This window comes from Peromyscus californicus, unplaced genomic scaffold (genome assembly GCF_007827085.1).
Source record: "Peromyscus californicus insignis strain IS unplaced genomic scaffold, ASM782708v3 Scaffold_11__1_contigs__length_118956290, whole genome shotgun sequence".
Taxonomy (NCBI): Eukaryota; Metazoa; Chordata; class Mammalia; order Rodentia; family Cricetidae; genus Peromyscus; species Peromyscus californicus.
The window spans coordinates 54,969,362-54,994,757 of NW_026294402.1; the positions used below are offsets into that span (position 1 = coordinate 54,969,362).

General features: G+C 46.7%; 1 protein-coding gene across 1 annotated transcript in view; it reads right to left on the minus strand.

Annotated features, from left to right (window-relative positions):
• Window positions 1-25,396, minus strand: part of Thsd4 (thrombospondin type 1 domain containing 4) — a 584,444-nt gene that overhangs the window by 442,554 nt on the left and 116,494 nt on the right. The window contains exon 5 of the mRNA XM_052762797.1: window positions 12,829-13,276. Within this exon, the coding sequence (XP_052618757.1) occupies window positions 12,829-13,276 (448 nt within the window). The remainder of the gene's footprint in view (window positions 1-12,828; window positions 13,277-25,396) is intronic.

A 25,396-nucleotide genomic window follows, 5' to 3' on the forward strand; every position in this document is an offset into this window, starting at 1 on the left:
GCCATGCCTACCTCAGTCTCTCTCCAGATCAATTAACCCAGAAGTGTGGACCTGCAGAGCATTAAACTAAAGCCATTTAACCTACAGATGTAAACACTGAGGCCAGAGAAGTGGTATACCTACCTAAGATCCCACAGGACACAGAGGCGGGGCCCAGAGACTGACCACAGCCAGACCAGTCACTGCGCTGCAGGGTTTCCCTACAGAAACAGACCATACCAAAGGGCCAAATGCTCTGTTTCATGAATAACCACACCTGCATAAAGTCGAGCTGCCCCACAATGGGGCTCTGGCTAGAAGCCAGCCTTCATGAACCTGGTAGCGCATGTCAAAACTGAAGATTACAGGCCACAGAGACAGTCTGCTTCATACCTCTCTGTGAACAGAATGGTAGTTTGAATGAGAGTGGCCCTTACAGGCGCCTACATTTGAATACTTGTTCTCCAGTAGGTGGAAGAGTTTGGAAAGGGTCAGGAAGTATGGCCTTGGAGGAGGTGTGTCACTGAGGGAACCGCAAGTGTGTACAGCTACTGTGGAAATCAGTGTGGCAGTTCCTCGGGGAGATGGGAATTGATCCACCTCAAGATCCAGCTATACCACTCTTGGGCATATACCTATATTGTGTTTTAATTATTGTCCCTTAGAAGTCTATTTGTTTTCCAAGGAGAAACAGAAAGGGACCGGATCCAGACGGGAAGGGAGGTGGGGAGGAACCGGGAGAAGAGGGAAGAGAAAACATAGTCAGAATATATTGTGTGAGAAAAAAGAAACTATTTTCCAATGAAAGGGAGAAGGGAGGGAGGGAGAGAGGGAGGGAGGGAGGGGGGAAAGAAGGAATGAAGGAATGAAGGAAGGAAGGGAGGGATAGAGGGAGGGAGGGAGAGAAGGAAGGTAGGAAGGAAGGATGGAAAGAAGGACAGAAGGAAGGACGGAGGGAGGGAGGGAGGGAGGGAGGGAGGGAGGGAGGGAGGGGGACGACCCCTGTAGCAGTCCTCAGTCCTCAGCACTGTCTTGGAGAGGAAGAGCCACTACAGGATTTGTTGGCAGACTGCTTCTTGGGGCTGGGGTGACAGCTCCACTGGTAATGTGCTTGCAGAAGACAAAATTCATAGCCCTAAATGGGATGTCTGTATCACATTCCTCCCTCAAGGCTTAAGAATCTATGAGGAAGAGGGTGGGGGGGATTTTAAGAGCCAGAGATGGATGACTTCAAGGAAATAGCACTTTCCAGACATAAAGAGCTGATACACATAGGAATTCAAAGGGACCCTAAGAGCATGCACAAGTTCAAACCTGACAGCATGGAGGAAAAAGTGGACATGGAGCCCCACCCCCAGCCAAGGAGTTACTGACATTTGAGGAGCGCTGGGAGAGGGAAAGCCAGCTTCTTTGACGACGTGGTACCTGGTGTATCAACCACACTCCAAGGGCAGGCCCCACACTCAGCAGAAGTCAGCCAACACAAGCCAGACTACATTGGTCTGTGGGTGGGTAGGGAGATGGAAGAGGATCCAGGGGAGGGGAAGGATGATCAAACACATTGTATGAAATTCTCAATGGCTAAACAAAAACATTATTTAAGAAAACAAAACAAAAAACTAAGTTCAATCCCAGCATTGAGAGAGAGAGAGAGAGAGAGAGAGAGAGAGAGAGAGAGAGAGAGAGAGGAAGAGGAGGAGAAGGAGAGGGAGGGAGGGAGGGAGGGAGGGAGACACTCAGGTACTGACACACAGCACCTAAGGCCGGTGCTGACTAGCACTGGGAGGGCTGTAGAAGCCGAGGTCAGCCTCAGCCTCAGAGGCCTGGTGAAGCAGCCACTGCCCTAAGGAGTGAGGAGGACACTGAGCAGGGCAGGGCAATCCTGTTCCATGTCTCCTTTGTAGATTACATCTGTTCGTACTTGTCTCCTGTTATCAGCACATAATCGCTTCATTTTAGCAGACTCTGGGAAGCTAAAACTTCCAGGCTACAGATGGCTGTACATTTGTTAGATTTTAAATCGGTTGTTTCCTGATGTCACAGGCTGAGTCACCCTTCACCTTGTCAGTAATCATCTCTCTGTTAAACTGGGAAGAGGCCTTGGGCAGGTTTCCTCCAGAGAACTGAGCCTTGCCCATGGGGCACAGACTCTTACAGTCTTCAGGACAGAAAACCGGTGGTGGGGGGTAGGAAGCCGTGCAGAAAGAGAATAGGATTATTCTGGATGGAACCAACAAAGGCTGGAGCCTTACAGCCAAGGAACGCCCTTGGGGACAGATCCTCCCCTCAAATGCCCCCGTCCGCCCCAGAGAGGGAGGGATGTTTCCCCTGGAGCCTGACTGGAAAAGAAACGAAGATGTACTTCACTGCAAACTGAATCCTTATAAAGCAGCAGATGCCCTATCCAAAACTCTGTCTCACAAGTGCCCGGGGATGCTAATGACTCACACCGAGAATCATGGAAATTCTGGCTACATTTCTAGTGACCCTGGTTAATCAGAGTTGACAACTCTGAGTGCCTAATTGCACTGCTCAAAGGCCACCATCAGTGATCCAACACTTACCTTTTGGTAATTAAACGACTTTGCTCTCCTGAGGAGATGAGGAGCACTGTGCCCAGTGAAGGTGGTGCCAAGAAACTTGACCTTGAACTTGCCTGGGTCAGATTTTTTTTTTTTTTAAATCCTTAAAGTTACTCTGGGTTCAACCAAAAGATGAGCTACCATGGCAACAGAGGGCACATTTAACTTCTCCCCAAAGGGATCTAAAAACGAAATTTAGAAATGTTCCTGTGCCTTTGTGAGAAAGAGGCAGGCAGAAATGAAGACACCCTATGGAGATACTTATATCTCTTAATCTGACTATCAGACTGCTGAAATAGAGGACCCCCAATGAAGTGAGCCCCACCCCGGAATGTGATGCTGAGAGGAGGGAAAGGCACCCATCAGAGGAGAACGTGTCTCTCGGAAAGACACTTTACAAGACCACCCTACAGGATGAAATTGCGGCCGAGACAGTGATGGGTCACTGGTGGGCAGGACCACACCTTGGCCGGACTGCCTAGAGGTGCAATGTATATATATCCTTGGCCCTCTATTTAAACTTTGTTCTCACTTTAGGACCCCAAGAGGAAGAAGAACTTGGGGGCCCCACTGGATCTCTTTCTTCCTAGTATAGCCGCATTGAATAAAAACCCTTTTTCCATTTTTCACTTTCAACTTGGTTCTCTGAATTAGCTTACTGAGGACTGCGGGCCAGACCTTCTTAGGACACAGATGGTGATCCCCAAGACAGTAACTGCTGTACGGCTTAGGCAAAAACCCTTACTTAGGGGACTGGGGATATGGCTCAGTCAGAGGCATGAGGACCCGAGTTCTGAATCTCTAGGAACTCCCCGAGAATCCCTATGAAAAGCCAGGGTAGTGCACATTCCTATAAACCCGCGGACCAAAGGGACAGAGACATGGGACAAAGGGACTAAAGAACAGCCATGAAGCTCACTGGCTGAACAGCCATTGAGAGAGCCTGTCTCAAAGGAGAAAAAAAAAAAAAAAGAGGTGGAGGAAAAGGTTTGAGGAAAGACACCAGAAGTTGACCTCCACACACGAGCACTCATGTGTGCACATGCCTGCATGCACATGCCTTCCCAGTTACCAATGTGTGTGTTTACTATCTCCTTTCTCAAGCCACACAGGGCCAGCTCCACCTTTCAGAAGGTCCTCTGCCACCTCCCACCACTCCCATAATTCTCTGGTCAGTGAAATGGTTTGTCTGAAGTCAAGGCATTGCACTTTATTTATAATCTAAATTTTTCCTAATTCCCAAGTGCATCATTTTTCATCCAAGAGAAGAAGCTCATAATGTTCCCTCAGAAGAAAAGTATTCTTCTCATTCCAGGGCATAGGTCAAAGCCCAAAAGCGTGTCAATGTAACTAAATCTATCTGCTCACCCAGAAGAATATTTTCTTTTTTTAAAGACAAGGTCTCATGTATCCCAGGCTGGCTTTGAACTCACCATGTGGCCAAGGATGGCCTTAGACTTCTGTTCTTCCCACCTCTACTCCCTAGCACTGAGATAACAGGCTGCATCACATCTGCTTTATGTGGTCCTGGGTATCGAACTCACAGTCTCACATATGACAGGCAAGCACTCTTCCAACTGTGCCACATCACCAGCCAGAATCCTCTGTCTTTAAGGTCTCTGCACATACACATACATACAAATGTAGGCCCTGTCTCAGGTCACTCGTGTGTTTATGTACTTTTGATTGCTTAACTTATCTGTAAGTGTCTATTCCTATAAGAACATTTTCTAAAGAATGCTTTTTGCTGACCAGTTGACAAAGTACACATTTATTCAAACATGCAAAATGTAAACCGTCCTCAGGAACTTAAACTTCCTCGTGGCGACATCAGGAATTCCATTAACAAGAGTGGCTTCCTCACCTGCTGCTGCCTGCCTGGTAGAGCATGAAATTCCACTCCAAAGCAAACAGTCACTGTGCTAGGTGTTGTGGCTAACAAGGACCTTGAGAAGACTGACGCCACAGTTTCTCACAGGATGGCATAGGCCAACTCAAGAAAGATACATAAAGACTCCTAACCAGGGGTGGGGATGGGGCAAGGGAGGAGGGTGTTTAGCCAGCAGGACTCTCAATGTCTAATTTAGAAAAACAAGGAGTCCACTGATCCTTTTTAATGGTGATAGATTTTTTAAAAAAGAAATCAACATACTGGATGTAGCCAAAACATGCAAATAAAATAAAAATGAAAATAAAAATGTGGCTGGCAGGCAGAATCAACAGGGTGGGAGGAAAGAGATCATTTCTTTCTTTCTCAATCAAAGGGTGATGGGGAAAGGCTAGAAATTGATAGAGTGAAACAGACAGGCACAGGAACTGGTGTGTGTGTGTGTGTGTGTGTGTGTGTGTGTGTGTGTGTGTGTGTGTGTATGTGTGTGTGTGTGTGTGTGTGTGTGTGTGTATGACAGCATGCCTGTAGGTGCATTTGTGTAGGAGCCAGATAACACCTCAGGTATTGTTTCTCAGGTGCATCCAGCTTTTTTTTTTTTTTTTTTTTGAGACAGGGTCTCATACTGGTGTGGCTCACTGCTTAGGCCAGCCTGGTTGGTCACCCAACCCCAGGAATCCACCTCTCAGGGCTGGGATAACAAGTACACACCTCCAAGACAAGCTCTTTACCTGGGTTCTGTCTGGGGCTCACATTCAGTCCTTAAGCACTTTATAGACTAAGCCATTTCCCCAGCCTAGGAACTACACCTTTTAAATCACTGACTGTTACATCTTTGGAGCCAGACATGCCCATTTCTAACATCACAATGCTGTTATTTGCATAACTTTATTTTAAAGCTGTTATATTCATTGTTTATTGAACCACTTAAATAACATTCTTTATTGTGTGTGTGCTTGTGCACACAAATACACCCCCCACCCTGGTGTGTATGTCTGTACAAGTATACACATGCATGGGCCAGGATAAACACGTGGAGGTCAGAGGACAGCTTAAGGTTATCAATTCTCCTTTTCCACTACATGGATCTTGGGGCTCGAACTCAGATCATCAGATTCATCAGACTCAGTGTTAAGTGCCTTTATCTGCTGAACCATTTCACTGAGCCTGTACAATATTTTTATAAGCATGTAAAGTGTTGGCTGTAAATAGCACATATGTAAGCACAACTCATATGTATAACTTGTGTGCATGTGTTTATGTATATACATATACACACATATACATTATATTTGTAAGTATATAAAAGAAAAATTACCAAAAAAATTCCAAGACCCCTGAATAGAAAGCAGAGTTGCCCAAAGCACCCACACCAGCACCCATTTCTCAGCTAAAGCAGCAGGGTTAAAAGGATGTGTGCTGCAGCCCATCAGGAGGCCAGCCCATCTAGTCACTCACTGGTCCCGTGGTTCTCTGCAGGCTTTCAAACCTTCAGATGTCCACCAAATTCAACCTGGACCATTGACTTTCAGCTCCTACTCATTGCCTTTCAGTCTAGACACAGGACAGAATTATATCTGCTGCAGAGACCCAGTTCAGCTGCCCTGAGAGCTGTTTCACATCCTCCCATCACTGTTACTTACTCTAGGGCAGAAACAACCAACCCCAAACAGATAAACCCCCTGCAGCCACAGAGCCGTGACATCTGCGCTTGTGGAAAGCACCTTCTAGCCTCAGGCATCTTTCCCCACAACAAGTTAAGTGACTCAAGATGGCTCCTTCAACAATCAAACCCCTTGTCACTCATAACCTGGTCGCTTCGTGGAACCATGTGACTCTACAGCCCACCTCCTCCAGAGGGAACACAGCATCAGTCTGGTCCCTAAAGAGAAAGCAGTGAGTTCAGTGTGCCTAAGAGAAGAAGTTAGGGAGAGACAGACACCTCAGTCACAGACATCTTGGTTGGTTAACACATTTAGCAAATACTAATTCTGACCCGGAAACAGATAGCAGAAAATATTTTTTAACTTCATCTTGTAAGGCACCAGAGGTTTGGTTTCTCCCTGTTTGATAGTGTTCCTAAAAAAACAATTCCATCTATTTTTTTGGGGGGGAGGCTTCAAGACAGAGTTTCTCTGTGTACCTTTGGAGACTGCCTTGGAATTTGCTCTGTAGACCAGGGTGGCCTCAAACTCACAGAGATCTGCTTGCCTCTGCCTCCTGAGTGCTGGGATTAAAGGCTTGTGCCACCACTGCCTGGCTAAAATAGAAAGATTTTTTTTTAATGTATGCAGTGTTCTGTCTGCAGGTATACCTGCATGCCAGAAGAGGACATCAGATCCCATTATAGATGGTTGTGAGCCGCTGGGAACTGAACTCAGGTCCTCTGGAAGAGCAGCCAATGCTCTTAACCACTAAGCCATCTCTCCAGCCCCACAACTGTACCTTTTACATCTAGGACAGTGATTCTCAACCTCTGGGTTATAACCCTTATGGGGGTCAAATAACCCTTTTACAGGGGTCACCTAAGACCACTGGAAAACACAGATTCGACATTACGATCCATAACAGTAGTAAAATTAGTTATGAAATGGCAACAAAAATAATTTTATGGTTGGGGGGGGGTCACCAAAACGTGAGGAGCTGTATGTTGTTGTTGTTGTTGTTGCTGTTTTCTTGAGACAGGGTTTCTCTGTGTAGTTCCTTCTGCCTCTGCCTCCCGAATGCTGGGATTAAAGGCGTGCACCCAGACTACCTGGTCTTAGCCACAGCCAGCAAGGTGCAGGGCAGTTGATGGATCAGAGATACCTCTGTGTGGGCTCTTCCCTTCTGAAGACTTGCTGGAGGGGGATGGGGGGAGTCCTGGCTCTGTGGGAAGGCTTCCCATTCTCCCAGGAGGTTCCTGAACTGCCTCCTCCTCCTCCTCCTCTTCAGCATACAGAAGGAGCCTGGGTTTCACTTCTGCGTCTTCCACACCCTGCACCTGGATTCTCCACCTCCTCACTGACTCCACTCAGGCCTAGTAATGATCACCATCTGGAGATTTCAACCTGCCCACATACGACTGTGGTTCAGGGGTCTCATGCCTGCAGCTGGGTTTGACCTTTCCCTACATGATCATATTGGAACCTCACATAAGCCTAAGAGGAGGAGATTATTATGCTTTGCACCTTAGGAGAGACGACAGAGAGTAACGTGGTTCTCCAAGCCAAGGATACGCATCCCAACACCCAAGTTAGCTCTTCTTGCAAAGCCACCCTCGTGGGAACTATCCCATACTGCCTTGCAAGTCTAATCTCCAATTAAAACAGACAGGTAGCTTGCTTGCTTTAAGGAAAAACAAAAAATAAAACAACAACAATAAAAAGACCCCTCAGGGTCTCTAGGCATCTCTAATGAGCAGCCTGAACTGGCCTTGGACTCAGAACGCTCCTACCTCATTCTCCCAAGCATGCACAGCACTTTAGGCTGCTTTTCCAACTTTCACTGTGCATCAAATGTTTCATATGCATCTAAAAAAAATCAAGCAAGGTCCAAATCATGTTGCTGGATCTTGATTTGTTAAAAGATATCATTCTGGTTAAAGGGTTCTGATCATTAATAGCAGGACAGAATGGGCAGGGGATGAACTCCCACCACCTGGCTGGCACCTGAGACCCTGACACAATCCCTCCTGCTTCTTCCTGTCCCTGGCTAAGCCTTTCTTTGTTCCCACATGCTCATGTTTGTCTTTGTTGGTCATTTTTATAAACCTAGCTTAACTCTCCCCTACCCAGTAGAGTCTTCCCCAACCCAGGGCCCCCATGCTGTGCTCCCAGGATTCTCCCCCGCTTGCCAAGTACTCTAGCACATATACAATGCCAGACAAATACTTCAAACAGGATTTTCCCTGAAGCTCTCTAGACCAGTGGTTCGCAACATGTGGATCGTGACCCCCTCAACAAACCTCTGTCTCTAAATATATTTACTCTACAGTTCATAACAGTAGCAGAATTACAGTTATGAATTAGTAATGAAAATAATTTTATGGTTGGGGTCACTGCAACATGAGGAACTGTATTAAAGGGTCACAGCATTAGGAAGGTTGAGAACCGCTGCTTTAGACCATTATGCTGAGGATGGAGGAGCCATGAGCAGAGAAGAGACCGAGTTCTGATTTATAGAAGTCTGCAAAATATTTACCCCTCATCCAGCCTCCTCATAGTCATCACTATACATCTCAGAATTGAGCCCCTCATTGTAGGAACCTTAGAAATGAGGGGTGTCCATCAAAACGGAAGTAAGGTAGGCTGAGCACAAGTTCAAGGATGGAGTTGAGAAACGGGTGTTTGCAGTCTGTACTCGGTCATATCCCCATCTTCCTCTTCTCCCAGATACTATCCAGGAGAGAATTGAAAGTGCACATGTGCTTTTTCATCTTTGGAGAGGACCTAAGTACTAGCCTGCATCCTCTGTTAGTTTGGGTAATGTTTTCTGGACTATTGTCCTTGGCTTTTTCCTCTTGGAGTAGGAAGATCTGCGTAACTTAGGGAGGCATGTCATCTCTTCATGGGTGTGAGGAAGGGGAGGGCCGGAGATGTCTACCTGACATTGTTGGTGCTCGGATGCCGAGACTGCTCTCCTCAGAAAAGCCTGTTTGCGAAGCTGAGCCGGGGCTGAAGTCTAGGAACTCAGACTTCAGGATTGTACTCTTCACCTTCTAATGGTAAGCACAGACGGCAGGATTCAAATATTTGTATAAACAACCTCGTTTATGCAGAATGCTGACTTTCCTTTGTGAGTCCAGGATTTTCTAACGAGACAGAGAATGGCCACATGACCAAATCTCCCCAAAAGTTTTAGTACAGAGAAATCAGTCTCTAGCAGAAAATTCACATTTCTCAATAATTCGTCAATAAAGGACCCATGGTGAGATTCCAAAGGAAAGGACTCTTGGGACCCAGTGCCAGGCTGGCTTTGGACTTGGTCCCCTGTGCCTTTTTCTTTTCCAGGCTTTCCTTGTATATTCTCACCGTAAGAAACTATAACTATATACTAAATCTCATAGAACCTTCCAGGAGATCATCACAGCCAGAAATGGCCTTGGAGACTCCTAAAAAGGAGAAGTTTTCAAGTATTCATGGGCTGTGGTAGGAGTCACAAGTCTGGACCTTGTAAAAAGGAGACAGGCAATATGAGGACCCATGGGAGATGATATCTCCCCATAAAGACAGGCAGGGTGTGTGACCTGGACAGTGGCATGCACTATGGAAACTGTCTCAACAAAAAAAAATATGGAATGAAACCTATAAGGCACAGGACATTTTATTTTGTCCTGTATTGGAGACTTAACTATTTCCTACTTTCAAAATGTCCAGAGCAGTAGGTGTGGTGGTGTACACTGACAGTCTCAGCAGAGTCCAAGGGCACCCTCTGCTACGCCGTGAGTTCCCAGCTGGCCTGTGCAACACACCTCCCCCAAAATCAGGCAGCATCATGAATGAACTCAGATGAATTGTTCTTTGCACTTCAGTCTCCTCAATATATTTACTCTGGCTCCCAGGGAAGCCATAGCTTCTACCTAATGAGAGCAAGCCTGCTACTGTCAGCCTAGATACAGCAGTGTGTGTGTGCTTTAAAAATGCAAGCCAAGGGACCAGGGGACCAGAGAGGTGACTGGCTCACTTCTGCTTTTCTGTACCATTCCTAGCTCTGTTTTGTTTGGTTTCTCCCCCTCCCCCACCCCGTTTTGGTGTAGCTTTTGGAGACATGTTCTTTCTATGTAGCCCTCACTATGTAGAACAGGCCGGTCTCCAACTCATGGAGACGAGCCTGACTCTGGCTCCCAAGTGCTGGGATTAAAGACATATGTTATCACACTTGACCCTAGCTCCCTATTTTGCAAATAGTCATTGGATCATAAATTGATATGCATGGGGCTGGAGAGATGGCTCATGGGCCAAGATCACTTGTTCTTCCAGAGGACCCAAGTTCAGATTCTAGTACCACTTCAAATGACTCACAAATGCCTATAACTCCAGCTCCAGGGGATCTGTCACTCTCTTTTGGTCTCAAGTACACATAGCATACACCCTCTCTGTGTGTCCCTGTGTGCATGTGTCTCTGTGTGTGTCTCTGTCTCTCTCTCATACAGACATTTTTTTAAAAAGAATGCAAATCAAATGAAAGAAGGACTAAGCAGATGATGGTTCACATTTCTTCCCAGCGTCCTCTGCCTTTTCCTCTCTCTTTACGACTTACTTTGATCTCAGATTTACAAGATGTACTTGTCAATGGGAGAATATGTTCTACTTTACCAAAGAATTGATTTCATTTTAATAGAACAGTGATGTTTATTCGAAACAAGAGCCACATCTGATCCTGTAGGCAAGCAACTCCTTACTTTTTCAATTCACAAAACATTTTTAGACAACACCTCATTTGATCCTCATAACAACACTATAAAGTAGATGTGACTTTTTTTTTTTCATTACAGAGGATCAAATGTAGAGCCTCATGCATGCTAGCCAAATGCCCGACCACAGAGCTCTATCCTCAGTCCAATAAGACAATGGGGCTTTCATCTTCCATGGCATGGAATTCATTGCAATTTGGCTGGCTGGCTAGCTATGGCTTCAGAAAAATGAGGGCTTTATAGAAATGGATAATCCCTGAAATCTCACCATGGAGGAACAGGCTAAAAGGCAAAGTAGGCGTTTGGAGGAATTATTAAGATCACAAATTAAGTCACTTCTATGGACTCCATAGCAGGAAATAGATTTTTAATGAGGAAATTGAAGCTAATATGTACCAGCTGTCCTGTTACCCACTGACGAGTATTAAGGCAGATTAAATTATTAATGAAAACTGTAGCAGCTTAGAAAGTTAACCTCTTCCCAGTCCCCTTTCCTCTCCCTTCTCTGCCTGGTTCAACACCGCCATTAGAAGCAGCGCACCTGATCATACAGTTTAGGACAACCACTTGCTTTCCTATCCAGCAGCTGTGGTGCCTCCCAAGTCGGTGAACCTTGCTTTGCAACTGAAAAACGGAGAGGGCAGCAAATTCATAGAGTTAGGCAGAGGATTAGAGGAGGCAGGAAAAGTAGCGCCTGCGATGGCTAGCTTAAGGTGAGTGATTCATAAAAGCAGAAATTATTGAAATACGGGAAGAAGGAGGGATCAGCAACCACTTATTGAACTAATATCCAAAGTGAGTATTCAGACGATCTGCACCGTGACAGCTATTCAAATTCTTAAAATCCTTGAAAATACTGCCGCAGGTGAGAACATAATTGCTGGCCAGAGCACTCTGCAGGCATCTACTACCCCCAGCTGTCCTGGCTTCTCTCCTAAGATGGGGCTCTTCCTGATCTCACCATCTTCTCCTTTGGGGCACATCACCTGAAGTGTTTACTCTATGGAGTAGCAAGGCGCCTCCAAGAAGATTGCTAGGTGGCTCCTCCCCAAACACCTACTTCCTTGGCAGCCAAACTTCACTTGTCCCATAGACTCATGAGCAAAGACTAAAGATTGTGGAGGCTAAGGAGATGTCACATTCTGTCAAGTGCTTGCTACAAAAGGGTGTGGTGATGTGTGCCTATAATCCCTGTGCTGGGGAGACAGAAAAAGAAGGACCCTTGGGGCTTGCTGACCAGCTAGAAGAGCTGTCAGCTCCAGAATCAACAAGACCATGCCTTAAAAAATAAGGAGGAGCTGGAGACACGAATCAGCAGTTTAGAGTATATACTGCTCTTCCAGAAGACCCAGGTTCTGTTCTTAGCACCCACATCAGACAGCTCACAACTGTCCAGTTCTAAGGGACCCAAAGGTCCTTTTCTGGCCTCCATGTGCTCCTGCGCCCACATGATGTATATAAATGCAGAGAGGCCCCCACACATACACAGAAATAAAAATAAAAAATCTTTAACAAGAAAAAAATAAATTAAAAATAAGGTAGAAAGTGAGTGAGGAAGACATCTGAAACAGGTCTCTGCTCTAAACACACCTGTGCACACACGTAAATAGGTGCACACATACAAAATCATATAATCACTTTGGCATACGCTACTAAGACTTCCAAAGTTATTATCCTTAAATAGACAATTAATAATATCACTATCACATGCTTATTGAAGTGACTCCATCATTATGTATACTTTTTTAAAAGCATTAGCTTTATGCACACACACACACACACATACACACACACACACACACACACACACACACACACACACACACACACGCAACACATACGGGTAAACACATGGAGGGAAAAGAGAGGAGATGAAAGGCTTGTTAACATTGTCCCCCTCAATCTTCCCTGTACTGGGTGCCAACTGACCCGAAATGAAGACAAGCAGCTTCCTCCAAGCCCAGACTGAGGTGCTGTGTACTCACATTGGTGTTGCACAGTTTGTACTGCCGATAGGCCCCGATGCATGAGATTGCTGTAGATCGCAGAGGCTGGGAGAAGGCCTGAGCTGCCCCATGGGGCCTGGCACCACTGTTGCTGCTCAATTCCGGGTTGTGGAAGAGACCTGGAGCCACAGGATAGCTCTGATCATGAGTCAGAGGCAGCTGATAGATAGAGGCCTCAGAAGCCAGCAGTCCAGAACGAGGGCCACTGTCACTTTGGTAGAGAGGTCCGTTGTGGGAGAACTGGTGGGCTGGTGGTCTGTAGCCCTGCCTAGAAGCAGATGCCTCCTGGGACCTGGAATGCCGGGATGAAGGCCTTTGTCTCCGAAGCCTCTGTGGAGTATGTGTGGTATCCGTCTGCAGCGGTAAGATGTAGGGAGCCTTCCCGTAGCCATACTTGCCAGGGCCGATGGGACCTCGGGTCCTGCTCCTAAAGATAGGCACACAACAAAGCCCAACAGATTCATGTGAATTTGTATACCAACTCAAGAGCTCTGGACCCATGACTCAGAAGAGACATCATGGAAGCCAGAGCAGAGGCTCCCTAGAGACTAAAGTAAGATGGAGGTAGGAATCAGTGGTCGGATGACCTGCAGAAAATGTAAGAGATTAGACACAAAGAATCACAAGCCATGGTCAGTGTAAGGTCGCTGCATCATGAAGCTTGGGCATTTCCACAGGAGCTACTTAGGGTTTCTGAGACCTGTAAACACACAGTTGCAACTTCAGCAACAGTTAGTTCCCATTCACTTTCCCCCCCTTATAATGTGTTTTCTTTTTTTCTCACTCAGCTGTGTCTAAATTTCTCATGATCTCCATGACCATGCATATCCAAAGAGCTTACTTTCTTGGGTAAGTGGAGCTTAGCCTGAACCATGACATTCTACTACAGGCCTGATATCTACCTTGCACTGACCTTAAAAGACCAGTGGGTAATAAGCGATTGTCTACCATTCCATGATTCTTGAGGAAACCCATGCTAAGCAATGAGATGTCCTTGTGCTGGCATGACTCTTCAGATTTTGTAAAGATGAACTGCCTTCTGAGGCCTTATAAAAATCGCATGAGCCGGGCGGTGGTGGCGCACGCCTTTAATCCCAGCACTCGGGAGGCAGAGCCAGGCGGATCTCTGTGAGTTCGAGGCCAGCCTGGTCTCCAAAGCGAGTTCCAGGAAAGGCGCAAAGCTACACAGAGAAACCCTGTCTCGAAAAACCCAAAAAAAAAAAAAAAAAAAAAAAAAAAAAAAAAAAAAAAAAAAAAATCGCATGTGCAGTGGTTGTGCTCATAAATATTTAACCACTGCATTTCTCCAAGTCAAAAGGCCCTGATTCGGAGCATGTGGCCCTTCCACGGTATAAATACTCCTCCATGTCCAATCTCATGCCACCAGTGGGAAGACACAGTCAGTTCTAACAAGCAGGTTAAAAAGCAGTCAAGCTGGGGATGGAGCTCACTAGTAGAGAACATCCTTCACACGCATGAAGCTTGCCTTCCATCCCCAGTACCAGTGCTGCAAAGAAAAACCAGAGTCAGGTCCAGAACTCGGCTGCCTGTCAATGTAGTCAATTAGCTTTTATTTTTACTTGTGTCAGGGAGGGCAGAAGAGGGCACCAGATCCTCAGGAGCCAGAGTCACAAAAGGTCATAAGCTGCCCGATGTGGGCACTGGGAACCGAACTCAGGTCCTCTGCAAGAAGAGGACCCACGCTCCAGCCCCACACATGTCAATTTGTTATACAAATACTGGGGACAAAATGCAGAGTGAGGAAGGGTGCAGAAAAACAAAAAGGAACCAGGAACATGTTCCAGGACCCCAACCTCACAACCTAAAACAACCAGGCAGAATGCAGATGAGGGTACGACCCTTAGAATTAATCTACTTCGCTGTGTCTGGGGGAATTCTGAGGCAACAGGAAACACATGTGCCCAAGAGATCTAAGAAGGTGTCCTGGTCATCAAGAGGAGATTCACCCGGCATCCACCACTCTGCAGAAGGACTTAAGCAATTCTATTCTTATTTGAGAAATGACTAAACTGGATGAAATGACCGCCAAGGTTGCTCCAACTCTAAAATTATATGCTTCCATAATAATTAATTCTACATTTATGTAAAACTGGAAATGTGCCCAAGGGTTTCTACAGGATGGCCCCATTAAAATAAGCACATTAAAATAGCAATCAAGGTGAAACATTGATTTTTGCCCTCCTGGGGAAATTCTTTCTCCACTCTATATAAGCATGAATATAAAACTTAACAGAGCACAACTAATTATTAACATCTTTATCACTAATTGCACCTCCATTCTTGGCTGATACGGTTTTGAATTAAACTAAGCAGCAGTATTTATTTTACCTTCAGGCATTTCTCAATTAATCTTGGCAACACTTGGGACTCAGTTAATGGTGGAGGCTTTAACAGATGCCATTAAGAAGTTAGTCTTAGAATACATATAGGACTTGGACCCAATTTGCCTTTTTCTTTCTTGTGGCAGGCCAGGTAAAATGAATGACATCATAGAAAGGCAAAGGAAGGAATTTTGGAATGTGTATGTTTTTAAGTTCTGAAAATCTACCAAAATTGAAATCCAGCCCCAAAGTAAGTGCTCAGTGGAGACTCTAGCTGAAGGTAATGGAGAAACCCAGACAACTGGGGAGAACATCTCACAGTTGCTGGTGCTGAAGACCTTGTGGGGATGCAGGTTCTGGGGTGCAGAGGTGGCTCACTTGGTAAAGCACTTGCTATGCAAGCATGAGAAGCTCAGTTGATCCCCCCAGATCACCCACAAAAAAGCTGGCTTGCTGGCCAGCCAACCTAGCTGGCCCAGTGAGCCCCAGGCCCATGGAGAGAATTTACTTCAAAATGTAAGGAGGTGAATGATGAAGTAAGACACCTAACTTTGACCTCTGGCCTCTTCATGTGAGTGTACACACACACACACACACACACACACACACACACACACACACACCACATGGGGGTTGCGGGCGGGGCAGTGCACTTTGGTTTGAGAGGTCTGGGATGGAGCCTGAGACCCTGCATTTTCAACAATCTCCCAGGGTAGTCCAGAGCCGCTGGTCCACAGACCCAGAGCTTTGAGGAACAAAGTCACGGAACTGAACTGAACTGAACTTCCAAACAAAGGGGTCAAAATTCAAGATCAGAAATGATGGGTTTTAGTGAAGAAAAAGGTAGCAATGGCCGTGAAGCAAAACCAAACAGCCCTCTGCATCTGTGGCCTACATTAAAGGTCTGCTTGCCTGTGGACAGGCCACCCTGCTATCACTCACTCAGTGCACACTGATGAAGCCTGCTAAATAACACTCGTGGGCAGCAGAGAAAGGGGCTGCTGGGATGGATGACTATGGAAACATCTTCCCCAAAGCAGACCCTCACCCCAAAGGGTAAGACACATATACAAATGTCTAGTTTTCTATTCACATCGTCATCGGTTGTGGAGTGGGAGGAGGGGGTGGGCGTCTCTTCCCAATACTCTAAAACCATTCAAAATATCCAGGAACCCCCCACCTTTGGAAAGACAATGATGTGAAAGCATTAAATGGTAGTTTGATTCTGATAAAACAGACTACGATGAGCAAGCAAGTCAGACATGATTGTGAGCAGTTTGGTTTCTGAGTCCTTGACTCCTAACATAGGGTAACAGCAATAGAGCTATCCCCACTTGGCTGGGACAGCATCTGTTTTCCTTGTGACCTATCAGAGCAAACAACCCTGGTGGTTCAGGGTGGCCTCTTCCTCACCAAGACAGAGACCATCTGGCCACCTGCAGGGGGTCTCCACAGAATGGGGTAAATTTACACAGTGTTGTGACAATAAGCACAGATGTGCCCATGGGGCCCCATGTGAATGTTTAACCCTTCTCCGAGAGCATGCAGTAGCTGCCTAGGGGGGATGATAAGTTGGCTTATTCTTAAGCTTTGTCAGAACCAAGCTGTGGAATTTTACTTTAGGAGCTCCACTTGACAACATATTGGCTAACTGTTAAAAGTTAAGCAACGTGCTGGTCAGTTTTAACTGTCAACTCCACAGCACCTGGAGTCACCCAGGAAGAGCAGAATTAAGTAGGACAGATTGGCCTGTGGGCATGTCTGTGGGGACTGTCTTGTTAGTTGATATCGGAAGACCTAGCCCATGGTGGGTGGCCCCATTCCCTAAGCAGGGCCCTGAACTATGTAAGGGTGGAGAAGGCTGGCTAAGAACAAGCCAGCAGACAACCTGGACGCACTCATTTCTGTCTGCTCTCGTAAGGATTGACTTCCCCACAACAATAGACCATCACCTGGACCTGTAAGCCAAATAAACCCTTTCCTCCTGTGTGGCTTCGAATCAGGGTATTTGTCACAGATATAAAACCAGAACCAGCAATAAAACAGAAAAGTTGCAGTTCGGAGATCAGGGATATGAAAGCCACAATACTGCAGTGGTCTAGGACACACACCCCTGAAGCCAAGTATTATGAGTTTGAACCTCAGCTCTGCCACTGGTGAAAAAGAGGCCATCCAACTAGCTTAGGAGCACTGAATAAGCTACTCGGTCCCTGTGCCTCAGTTTTCTCCGGACGGGGTCAGAACTAGGTCACTGCCCAGTGAAGCACTAGGGTGTGACATTTCAGGAGATACCCAGGACAGGCAAGTGACAGCTAGAGCTGTTAGTGGTGATGTTTTTTTATGTTCCATGCTGTTAACCTCTGTCTCACTCCAACCCCAGGGCTAAACCCATACTCATTCATAAAGACGGCATCACAGTTTGAACATCCTGACTACACCACAGTCCTGATCATCAAGCCCTATGCTTGACTCTAGGCTAGCCTGTGGGGTACAAGTGAATCCCCTAGGGTGTGTGTGATCACAATAAGCTTGTGATTTGGCAGGTTTTGGGGGAGGGCTGATTCTGCTTTTGTTACACAAGCCCCTGGGTGTCAGCCATGCAGCAGTTTCAGGGCTACAGTTCAGCAGTAGCTCCGAGGCATTGCCACACACATCTGGAACATGCACACCCCAGTCTGGGCTCAGCATCATAGGCTAGTTCTTCAGAACCTGTCTCTGGGTGACCATCAGAACCACCTAGAACGCCTGTTACAACAGATTGTGAAGCTCCACCTGCCGAGTCAGACCTGGGCCTGGGAATCTGTAATTCCAACAAGCCAAGGGAGGTGCTTTCACTTTTGTCTAGGGGAACACACCGTGAGGACTGCTGGTCAGTCTACAGCACCCCACCCCAGACATAAACTGGCTCTCACACTCACCCCTCTTCTCAGCAGGAAGCCCACTGCTTGGCCAGTGGAGATACCTGCTGCCACCATCCCTGCAGCGTCTCTCCAGGCCTTCTCAGCCTTGGTCTGTATCTTTTCCTCCGCTCATGCTGCCTTCCCAGCAGAGGACCTGGAATGCACACCTATCAACTGCTGAGGTTCTTCTCAGCAACCCTCATCCCGATCCAAACTCCAATACAGCCTGCACAGAAAACACGTCCTTCTTTGACCTCCCAATGGACCCCACGGAGCTGTCATCGTGCAGCCATCTTTCTTATGGGTGGTGACATTCCTGCTTGAGTCACTAGAATGCAGACTCCCTGCGGGCTAGGTCTTACCCATCTATATCTCCATAGCCTACCACAATGACTAGTACATAATAGGCATTCACTTCCACTAACTAACCACGGATGGACTGGAGAGATGGCTCAGAGGTTAAGAGCATTGACTACTCTTGCAGAGGACATGTGGGTTCAATTCCCAGCATCCATACAGGGGCTCACAACCTTCTCTAATTCCAATCCCAGGAGATCTGGCCTCCTCAGAGACTGCACACACACACACACACACACACACACACACACACACACACACACACACAGTGCAGAGATATAAATGCAGGCAAAACATTCATACACATAAAAATTAATTTAATTACAAAAGAATAATTAACCACTGAAAATGGTAAAGCACAAACGAATGGTCCAGTCACTGACACCCAAGGGGAGTAAGCCTCTTATTGCATTTCCTTCATGTCTTTGATATGAAATAGCCAAAAGTCTGAGTAGCGATAAAATATACTAAGATCAAGTGAAATATTATATTTTATCTAAAGAGTATTAATTAACTGTGGTCCCAAGGACAAGGCCACTTCCCTCTATATAGGAATCAAACGTTCTTTGTTAGGTGGGAAACTTCTCGACACCTAGAGAAGAAACAGGTCCTTGGACTAGGAAGGAAGGCCCATCAAGAGCTGAGTCATCCCCTCTATTCTCAAAATGAGAAAAAAATAGGCTGGACAGACAGCTTAGTCGGTGAAGTGATTGCCCTGCAGGCATGGGGACCCTAGTTAAATCCTCAAAGCCCACATTTCAACAGCCAATGGGGGAGTGAGCTTGTAATCTCAGCACTGGGGAGGCAGAGATGATGGGCAGACCCCTAGGGCTTGCAGACCAGACAGACAGCCTGGTCTATTTGTGAGTTCCAGGCTAGGGAGGAACTCTGTTAAAAAAAAAAAAAAGAGGAAGGAAGGAAGGAAGGAGGGAGGGAGGGAGGGGAGGGGAGAGGAGGGGAGGGGGAAGAGAGAGAGAGAGAGCGAGAGAGAGCGAGAGCGAGAGCGAGAGCGAGAGCGAGAGCGAGAGCGAGAGAGAGAGAGAGAGAGAGAGAGAGAGAGAGAGAGAGAGCCAACTAAGAAATAACACCCAGGTCACACGCATGTGTATATGCACACACATGAACATGCAAATACATACACATACATTTTTTAAAGGAATGAAGAATTTAGAATTCCAGTCTGTGCGTGCCTATCTTTTTAGCTAAAAAGCCACTCAGGCAAGGCTAACACAGCCACTTGTAACCAATAGATGGCTCGCCACCTCTTAGTTCCCAGCATGTCATAGAACAGGCCGTGAGGGGCCTTTGGGAAGCAGGCCTGTTTGTGTTTCTTATACTTTCCATGTTTATTTCGATTCTGTTTTCCCCTAAAGCTCAGTCAGGTCCCTGCAAGAGGCCCAGCCCCTCAGCTGTGCTAACATTAATCACATTCAAGGATCCAACATCCCGGAGAGCAATAGCCCCTGTGACTGCCACCTTCAAGAAGCCTGAGGAAGGAAGCCTGAGAGCTGAGGGGAGTGAGAACTCTGCAGAGGGGCCACCTAAGAGTTCTAGTGCTCTAAGTGTGCCAAAGCCTCCTTGCATGGCTTTGCTGGGTAGGTGCAGGGCTTTCCACAACCAGAGAAGTAACATTCTTGCACACAGGTACAGGAGTCAAGTTGCTAGGAGAAATAAGTCTTCCCCAGAGAAGACGGCAATGGTGCTTGGGGACAAAACGATCATATCTTCCTGCAGAGAGCAGACTGAGGTAAGGGTGGGTGGAAGTCCCTGCGCCAGATTGTGTTGAAAACATGGCCCATACTGTGTCTAATAGAGAATGCCCACAGGAGTAGAAGGGGTCCTTCCTGCCACATTCTAACTTTTTACTGCTCTCTAGCAAGCAAAAACACTTACCAAGCCAGTGTTTTGCACGCTAGTCTAAGTACCAAATTCCAGCATTCGGAAATGTGATGCTATGTACCACAAACTCCCAAGTACAGAGATGCTGAGTCTGAAGGTTGCCTCCACTCCTGACTCAAGACATACGTGGGCACCCTCCTGCTCTCCCCTCCTTCCACGTGGTCCTTGAAGCTAGGAAAAGCAGGAGGGAAATGGGATTTGCAATGATGACCATCACTCACAGTTCATGGTAAGACCAAATGTTATCTCTTAAAAAAGCTTTTAGTACTGTTGTAAAACAGGGCCTTCTGGACATGACAGAGCACTCAGGAACTCACAGCTGTAGTTGGTTGTTTTTTTACTCTTTTCTATTTGGGGGCCTGCAACCCAGCTCCCCAGTAAATCCACACATGAGATTTATTATTACTTATGAATGCCTGGCCTTAGCTTGGCTTATTTCTAGCCAGCTTTCCTTAAATTATCCCATCTACCTTTTGCTTCTGGGCTTTTACCCTTCTCTACTTCTGTTTATCTTTCTTTCTTTCTTTCTTACTCTGTTGCTGGCTGTGTAGCTGGATGGCTGGCCCCTGATGTCCTTCTCTTCTCCTTTTTTTGCTCTTTCCTTGATCCTCTAACGTTCTTCTCCTTCTATTTATTCTCTCTGCCTGCTAGCCCTGCCTATTTCTCTATCCTGCCTCGCTATTATTAGCCCAATCAAGTGTTTTAGACAGGCAAAGTAACACAGCTTCACAGAGTTAAACAAATGCAACATAAAAGAATGCAACACATCTTTGCATCATTAAAACAAATGTTCTGTAGCATGAGCAAATGTAACACATCTTAAATTATTATTCCACAACACACAGCAGCTGAGGCTTTCTACACAAAACCTGTACAGGACCAAGACAGCCAATATTCCAGTGTGGGTGGAGAGGGAATCAGGAGACCCCACCACTAGTTTCAAGTTATTGGCAGTTGGTGGCTCCAATAAGAAAGAGTTCTTTTTCTTTGGGGGTGTGGCCTCTGGTAGGTTGCCCATGCTCCAGTGAATGGCCTATACCCATGCACATACAGCAGCTCTAATTGGACCCAATGATTTTTTTTTTTTTTTTTGGTTTTTCGAGACAGGGTTTCTCTGTGTAGCTTTGCGCCTTTCCTGGAACTCACTTGGTAGTCCAGGCTGGCCTCGAACTCACAGAGATCCGCCTGGCTCTGTCTCCCGAGTGCTGGGATTAAAGGCGTGCGCCACCACCGCCCGGCGGACCCAATGATTATTAAGAAAAGGCAAATGGGCTATAAAGTTGGGTGAGGAACTTCTGGGGATATCTAGAGGAGTTGGAGGAAGAAGGAGAGTAGAGAAGATCAAGACACACTGTATACATGCATGTATGAAATCCTCAAAGAACAGATGAATACGATTTAAAAACAAAAACCATTTTAAGGGTTTTTAGGGATTAGGACTATAGCTCAGCTGGCAGACAGCTTGCTTAGCCAAACGCAAAGCCCTGGGTTCCTGCAAAAACTAGGTGTGGTAGCACACACCTGTAATCTCAGCATTTGGGGGGTGGAGGACCAGGAGTCCAAAGTCATTTCCAGCTACATAGTGAATTTGAGGTCAGCCTGGGCTACCAGAGATATCTCAAACAAAAAAAAATAAAGATTAGTGCACACACACACACACACACACACACACACACACACACACACACACCCCAGTAGGAACTACCTCTAACAGCTGTTCCTCTCAGTGCTGGTAGATGTGCAAGAAACAAGGTCTGTGAACCTGCAGCACCCTGGGACTCTAGCAGGAGGGATGGTCTGAGGATCAGTCAGTGCATCTCTTTCAGTAACGCCTTCTCTTTCCCAGAGCTCATTTCCAGAATGAGACTGAGGACCATAACACCAGAAAAAGAGCCAGATACCGCAAATGGGGCACGGTGGCATATGCCTGTCAACCCAGCACTCAGGAGGCTGTAACAGGATTACTACTGGAAGTTCAAGGCCAGCCTGTGCTACAGTAGTGAGTTCAAGGAGAACCTGTCTTGAAACAAAGTAAAATGATCACGAGGGGGAAAGAAACTTTAGGTGTGGGCTGTGTTGGTGAAGAGCCAACATCTAGGCTGCAGAGGGCAGAAGTACAGCTTCTACCACAGGCAATGGAGAAGGGTTAGGGCCTTCGAATCATCCTTCCACCCTCAAGGAGAGCATGAGCCTGTGTAGCAGGCAACCAAGAGAGGAACTGAAGGGCAATAACCAGAGATCAGTAAGAGGCTGCATTCCTGGGTGAGTACAGAGAGAACCATATGCTTTGGGGAAAGTCTGTTACCAGCATGGCAGCTGCCTAGGACATGGTAGTAAGCCATGTCGCTACCTGAATTGCAACTGTGGATCACAAACCCGAAGCACACACAGTCCATATGCCCTTCAACAGGGGGATCCAGAGCCAGCTGTGTTATGATACATTCAGATACTGGAGTAATGAGGAAGACATCTGAAGGGCAAGGCAGGGAGGTGCCCATACACAGAAGCAGCTCTCCAAAATACAGTAAAGTGAACAGGAACAGAACACACTAAACTCGGGACATTAAGGGGCCCCTGTTCCTGTGTGTGGAGGTGGAACACATACAGTAAATGCATGCATGCCCAAGTTACATTTCAGAGCCAATAAAAACAGAACACTTGGGAGGCTGGAGAGGTGACTCAGCAGTTAAGAGTCCTTGTTGCTCTTCCAGAGGAAGAGGACCCAGGTTTGATTCTCAGCACCCACATGGCAGCTCACAAACATGACACACCAGTTCCAGGGGATCCAACGCCATCTTCTGGCCTCTCCAGGCACTTGCATGCGTGTGGTACATACATGAAGGTAAAACACTCATACACATAAAATAATAATTAAAAAGTTTAAATGGAATATTGATTTCTTCTGGGCACAAAGCCTAAGAGGATGGACTAGAGAGAGACTCACTTGATTTCCTACTCTTGGGTACTGCCATTGCCTCTTCACACTACACACACACACACACACACACACACACACACACACACACACACACGGGCTTACAATACATGAAGGCAATATGTAACACACTCAATTGTTTTCACACTTCATCTACAAACCCCACCATTTATCTCAGTGTGGAAGTGGAAGCAGATGTCTCCCGGCAGAACTGCCCTGATGTAGTGTCAAAGGGAGAACTCAGTGAGGAATCTTAATCCTTGTATATGCAGATGTCTTGAGAAGGGACATAAAATATCCACTTATGGACACCCCAAAGCTGGGGTGGGAATATCAGAAGCCAAAACTTTCTTCTGAAATGTAGTCCACAGCAGAGAAGGTGAGTACTCCCAGAAAGATTCTAAATCAAAAACCGAGCCGGGGGCGGGGGGTGGGGGGTGGGAGTGGGTGTGGGGTGGGGTGTGGGGTGTCAAGGTCATCACAAGAGAACCCACAGAAACAACTAACTTGGGCTCACAGGAGCTCACAGAATCTGGACCAACAGCTAGGGACCCTCCATGGGACCGACCCAGGCCCTCTATGTAAGTGTGGCAATTGTATAGCTTGATCTACTTGTGGGCTCCTAGTTGTGGGAGCAGGGCCTGTCCCTGACTCTTTGGCTGGCTTCCAGGAATCTATTCCTCATACTGGGTTGCCTTGCTCAGCCTTAATACAAGGGGAGGAGCTTAGTCCTACCTCAACTTGATATACCATGCATTTGCTTAAATGCCCAACATTTCTAACCAATGGGCCAATAAAGCCCATGGCTCTAGGCTAATTCACAGAGACCAATGGCTCTGTGTTCCAATAAACCAGTCAAAGCAACCCCAAGCCCCTATGTGGAAGGAAAAAGAGCTAACAAAATTAGACTAGTGGCCAGTGGCTATCTGCAAAGTTCTCAGAGCTCCAAATTATAGGGAGGGATTAAGAGGGCGTAGAACCAAGGACCAGAAACATATGTGTTCCAAAGCTGTTATCTGAAGCAAGCTGGGCAGGAAGGGGTTTGCGGCCGAGGGTTGGAAGAGGCTTCTTCTCCCTGAAGCTCTGTTCCTGTTCCACCACCTGCCAAAGGGGAAAAGAGATCACGCACAGCCAGGGTTCAAAGCGGCTTCAAGCAAATGGTTTGGGTTGAGTGCAGATGTCCTTTTAGAAGTTCAGAAGACTGTAGCTCCTGCCAGGGCGGGGCTGGGCAATAAAAATGAAGACAGTGAAAACCATGGCTTTCCGGGCTGACTACTGTGTAGCAAACACATGATGAGGGCTTGACCAGATCTGCCTCTGTTCCCCACGACTGGTTAAGACGAGGGGTAAAAGACAGACAACTGACAGGCTGCCTCTGAGCCTGATGAAAGAAGGGACCCCCTCCCCCCAACACTGTGTAGGCAGGGAGAGGGAGGGACTTGTGGTGTGATGAGTGCGTCTCCCTCAAGGTAAAGGAAAGCTGTTCCACAGGGGCATTCGGGGATGCTCCCAGAAGTCAGGAGTCAAGGAGCACAGGCAACAGAAGTGGATGAAAGGTGGTTCTGGGGCGACTCCAGGTTTATCTTTTTATTATGTGTTCAGATCTTATTGATGTTTATGTATGTGTACATTTGTCTTTGTGTATGTGTGCATGGCACAAGTGTGCGGGTACCCGAAGAGGATGAAGGAGGGCACTGGATACCCTACCCCGAAGCTGGAGTTACTGACAGTTGAGAGCCACCTAACATGGGTGCTGGGACCTGAACTAAGGTCCCCCGGAAGATCAACAAGCACTCTTAACTGCTGAGCATCTCTCTAGTCACAGGACTAGGAGTTTAAAAGGCCTCTTTTTTTTTTTTTCATGAGGAAGCCAAGCTTTAAGAAGACATTATCCTTGGTGACCTCTCCACTGCCGCTGAGTAGGTGACATTCACAGGGTGGTACCTGCACACTACCACCCTCCAAAATAAACCAAAGCAACAACCTTCAGAACAGACCTGGTCCTCCTGGGAAGAAGCCCTGGAGAAGACTTCAACTCCCACTCCAGACATTGTCTTCAAGCATCTTCTTTTCTAGAATCACACTGCAAAATCAGCTATGTCCCCAAGGGCAAG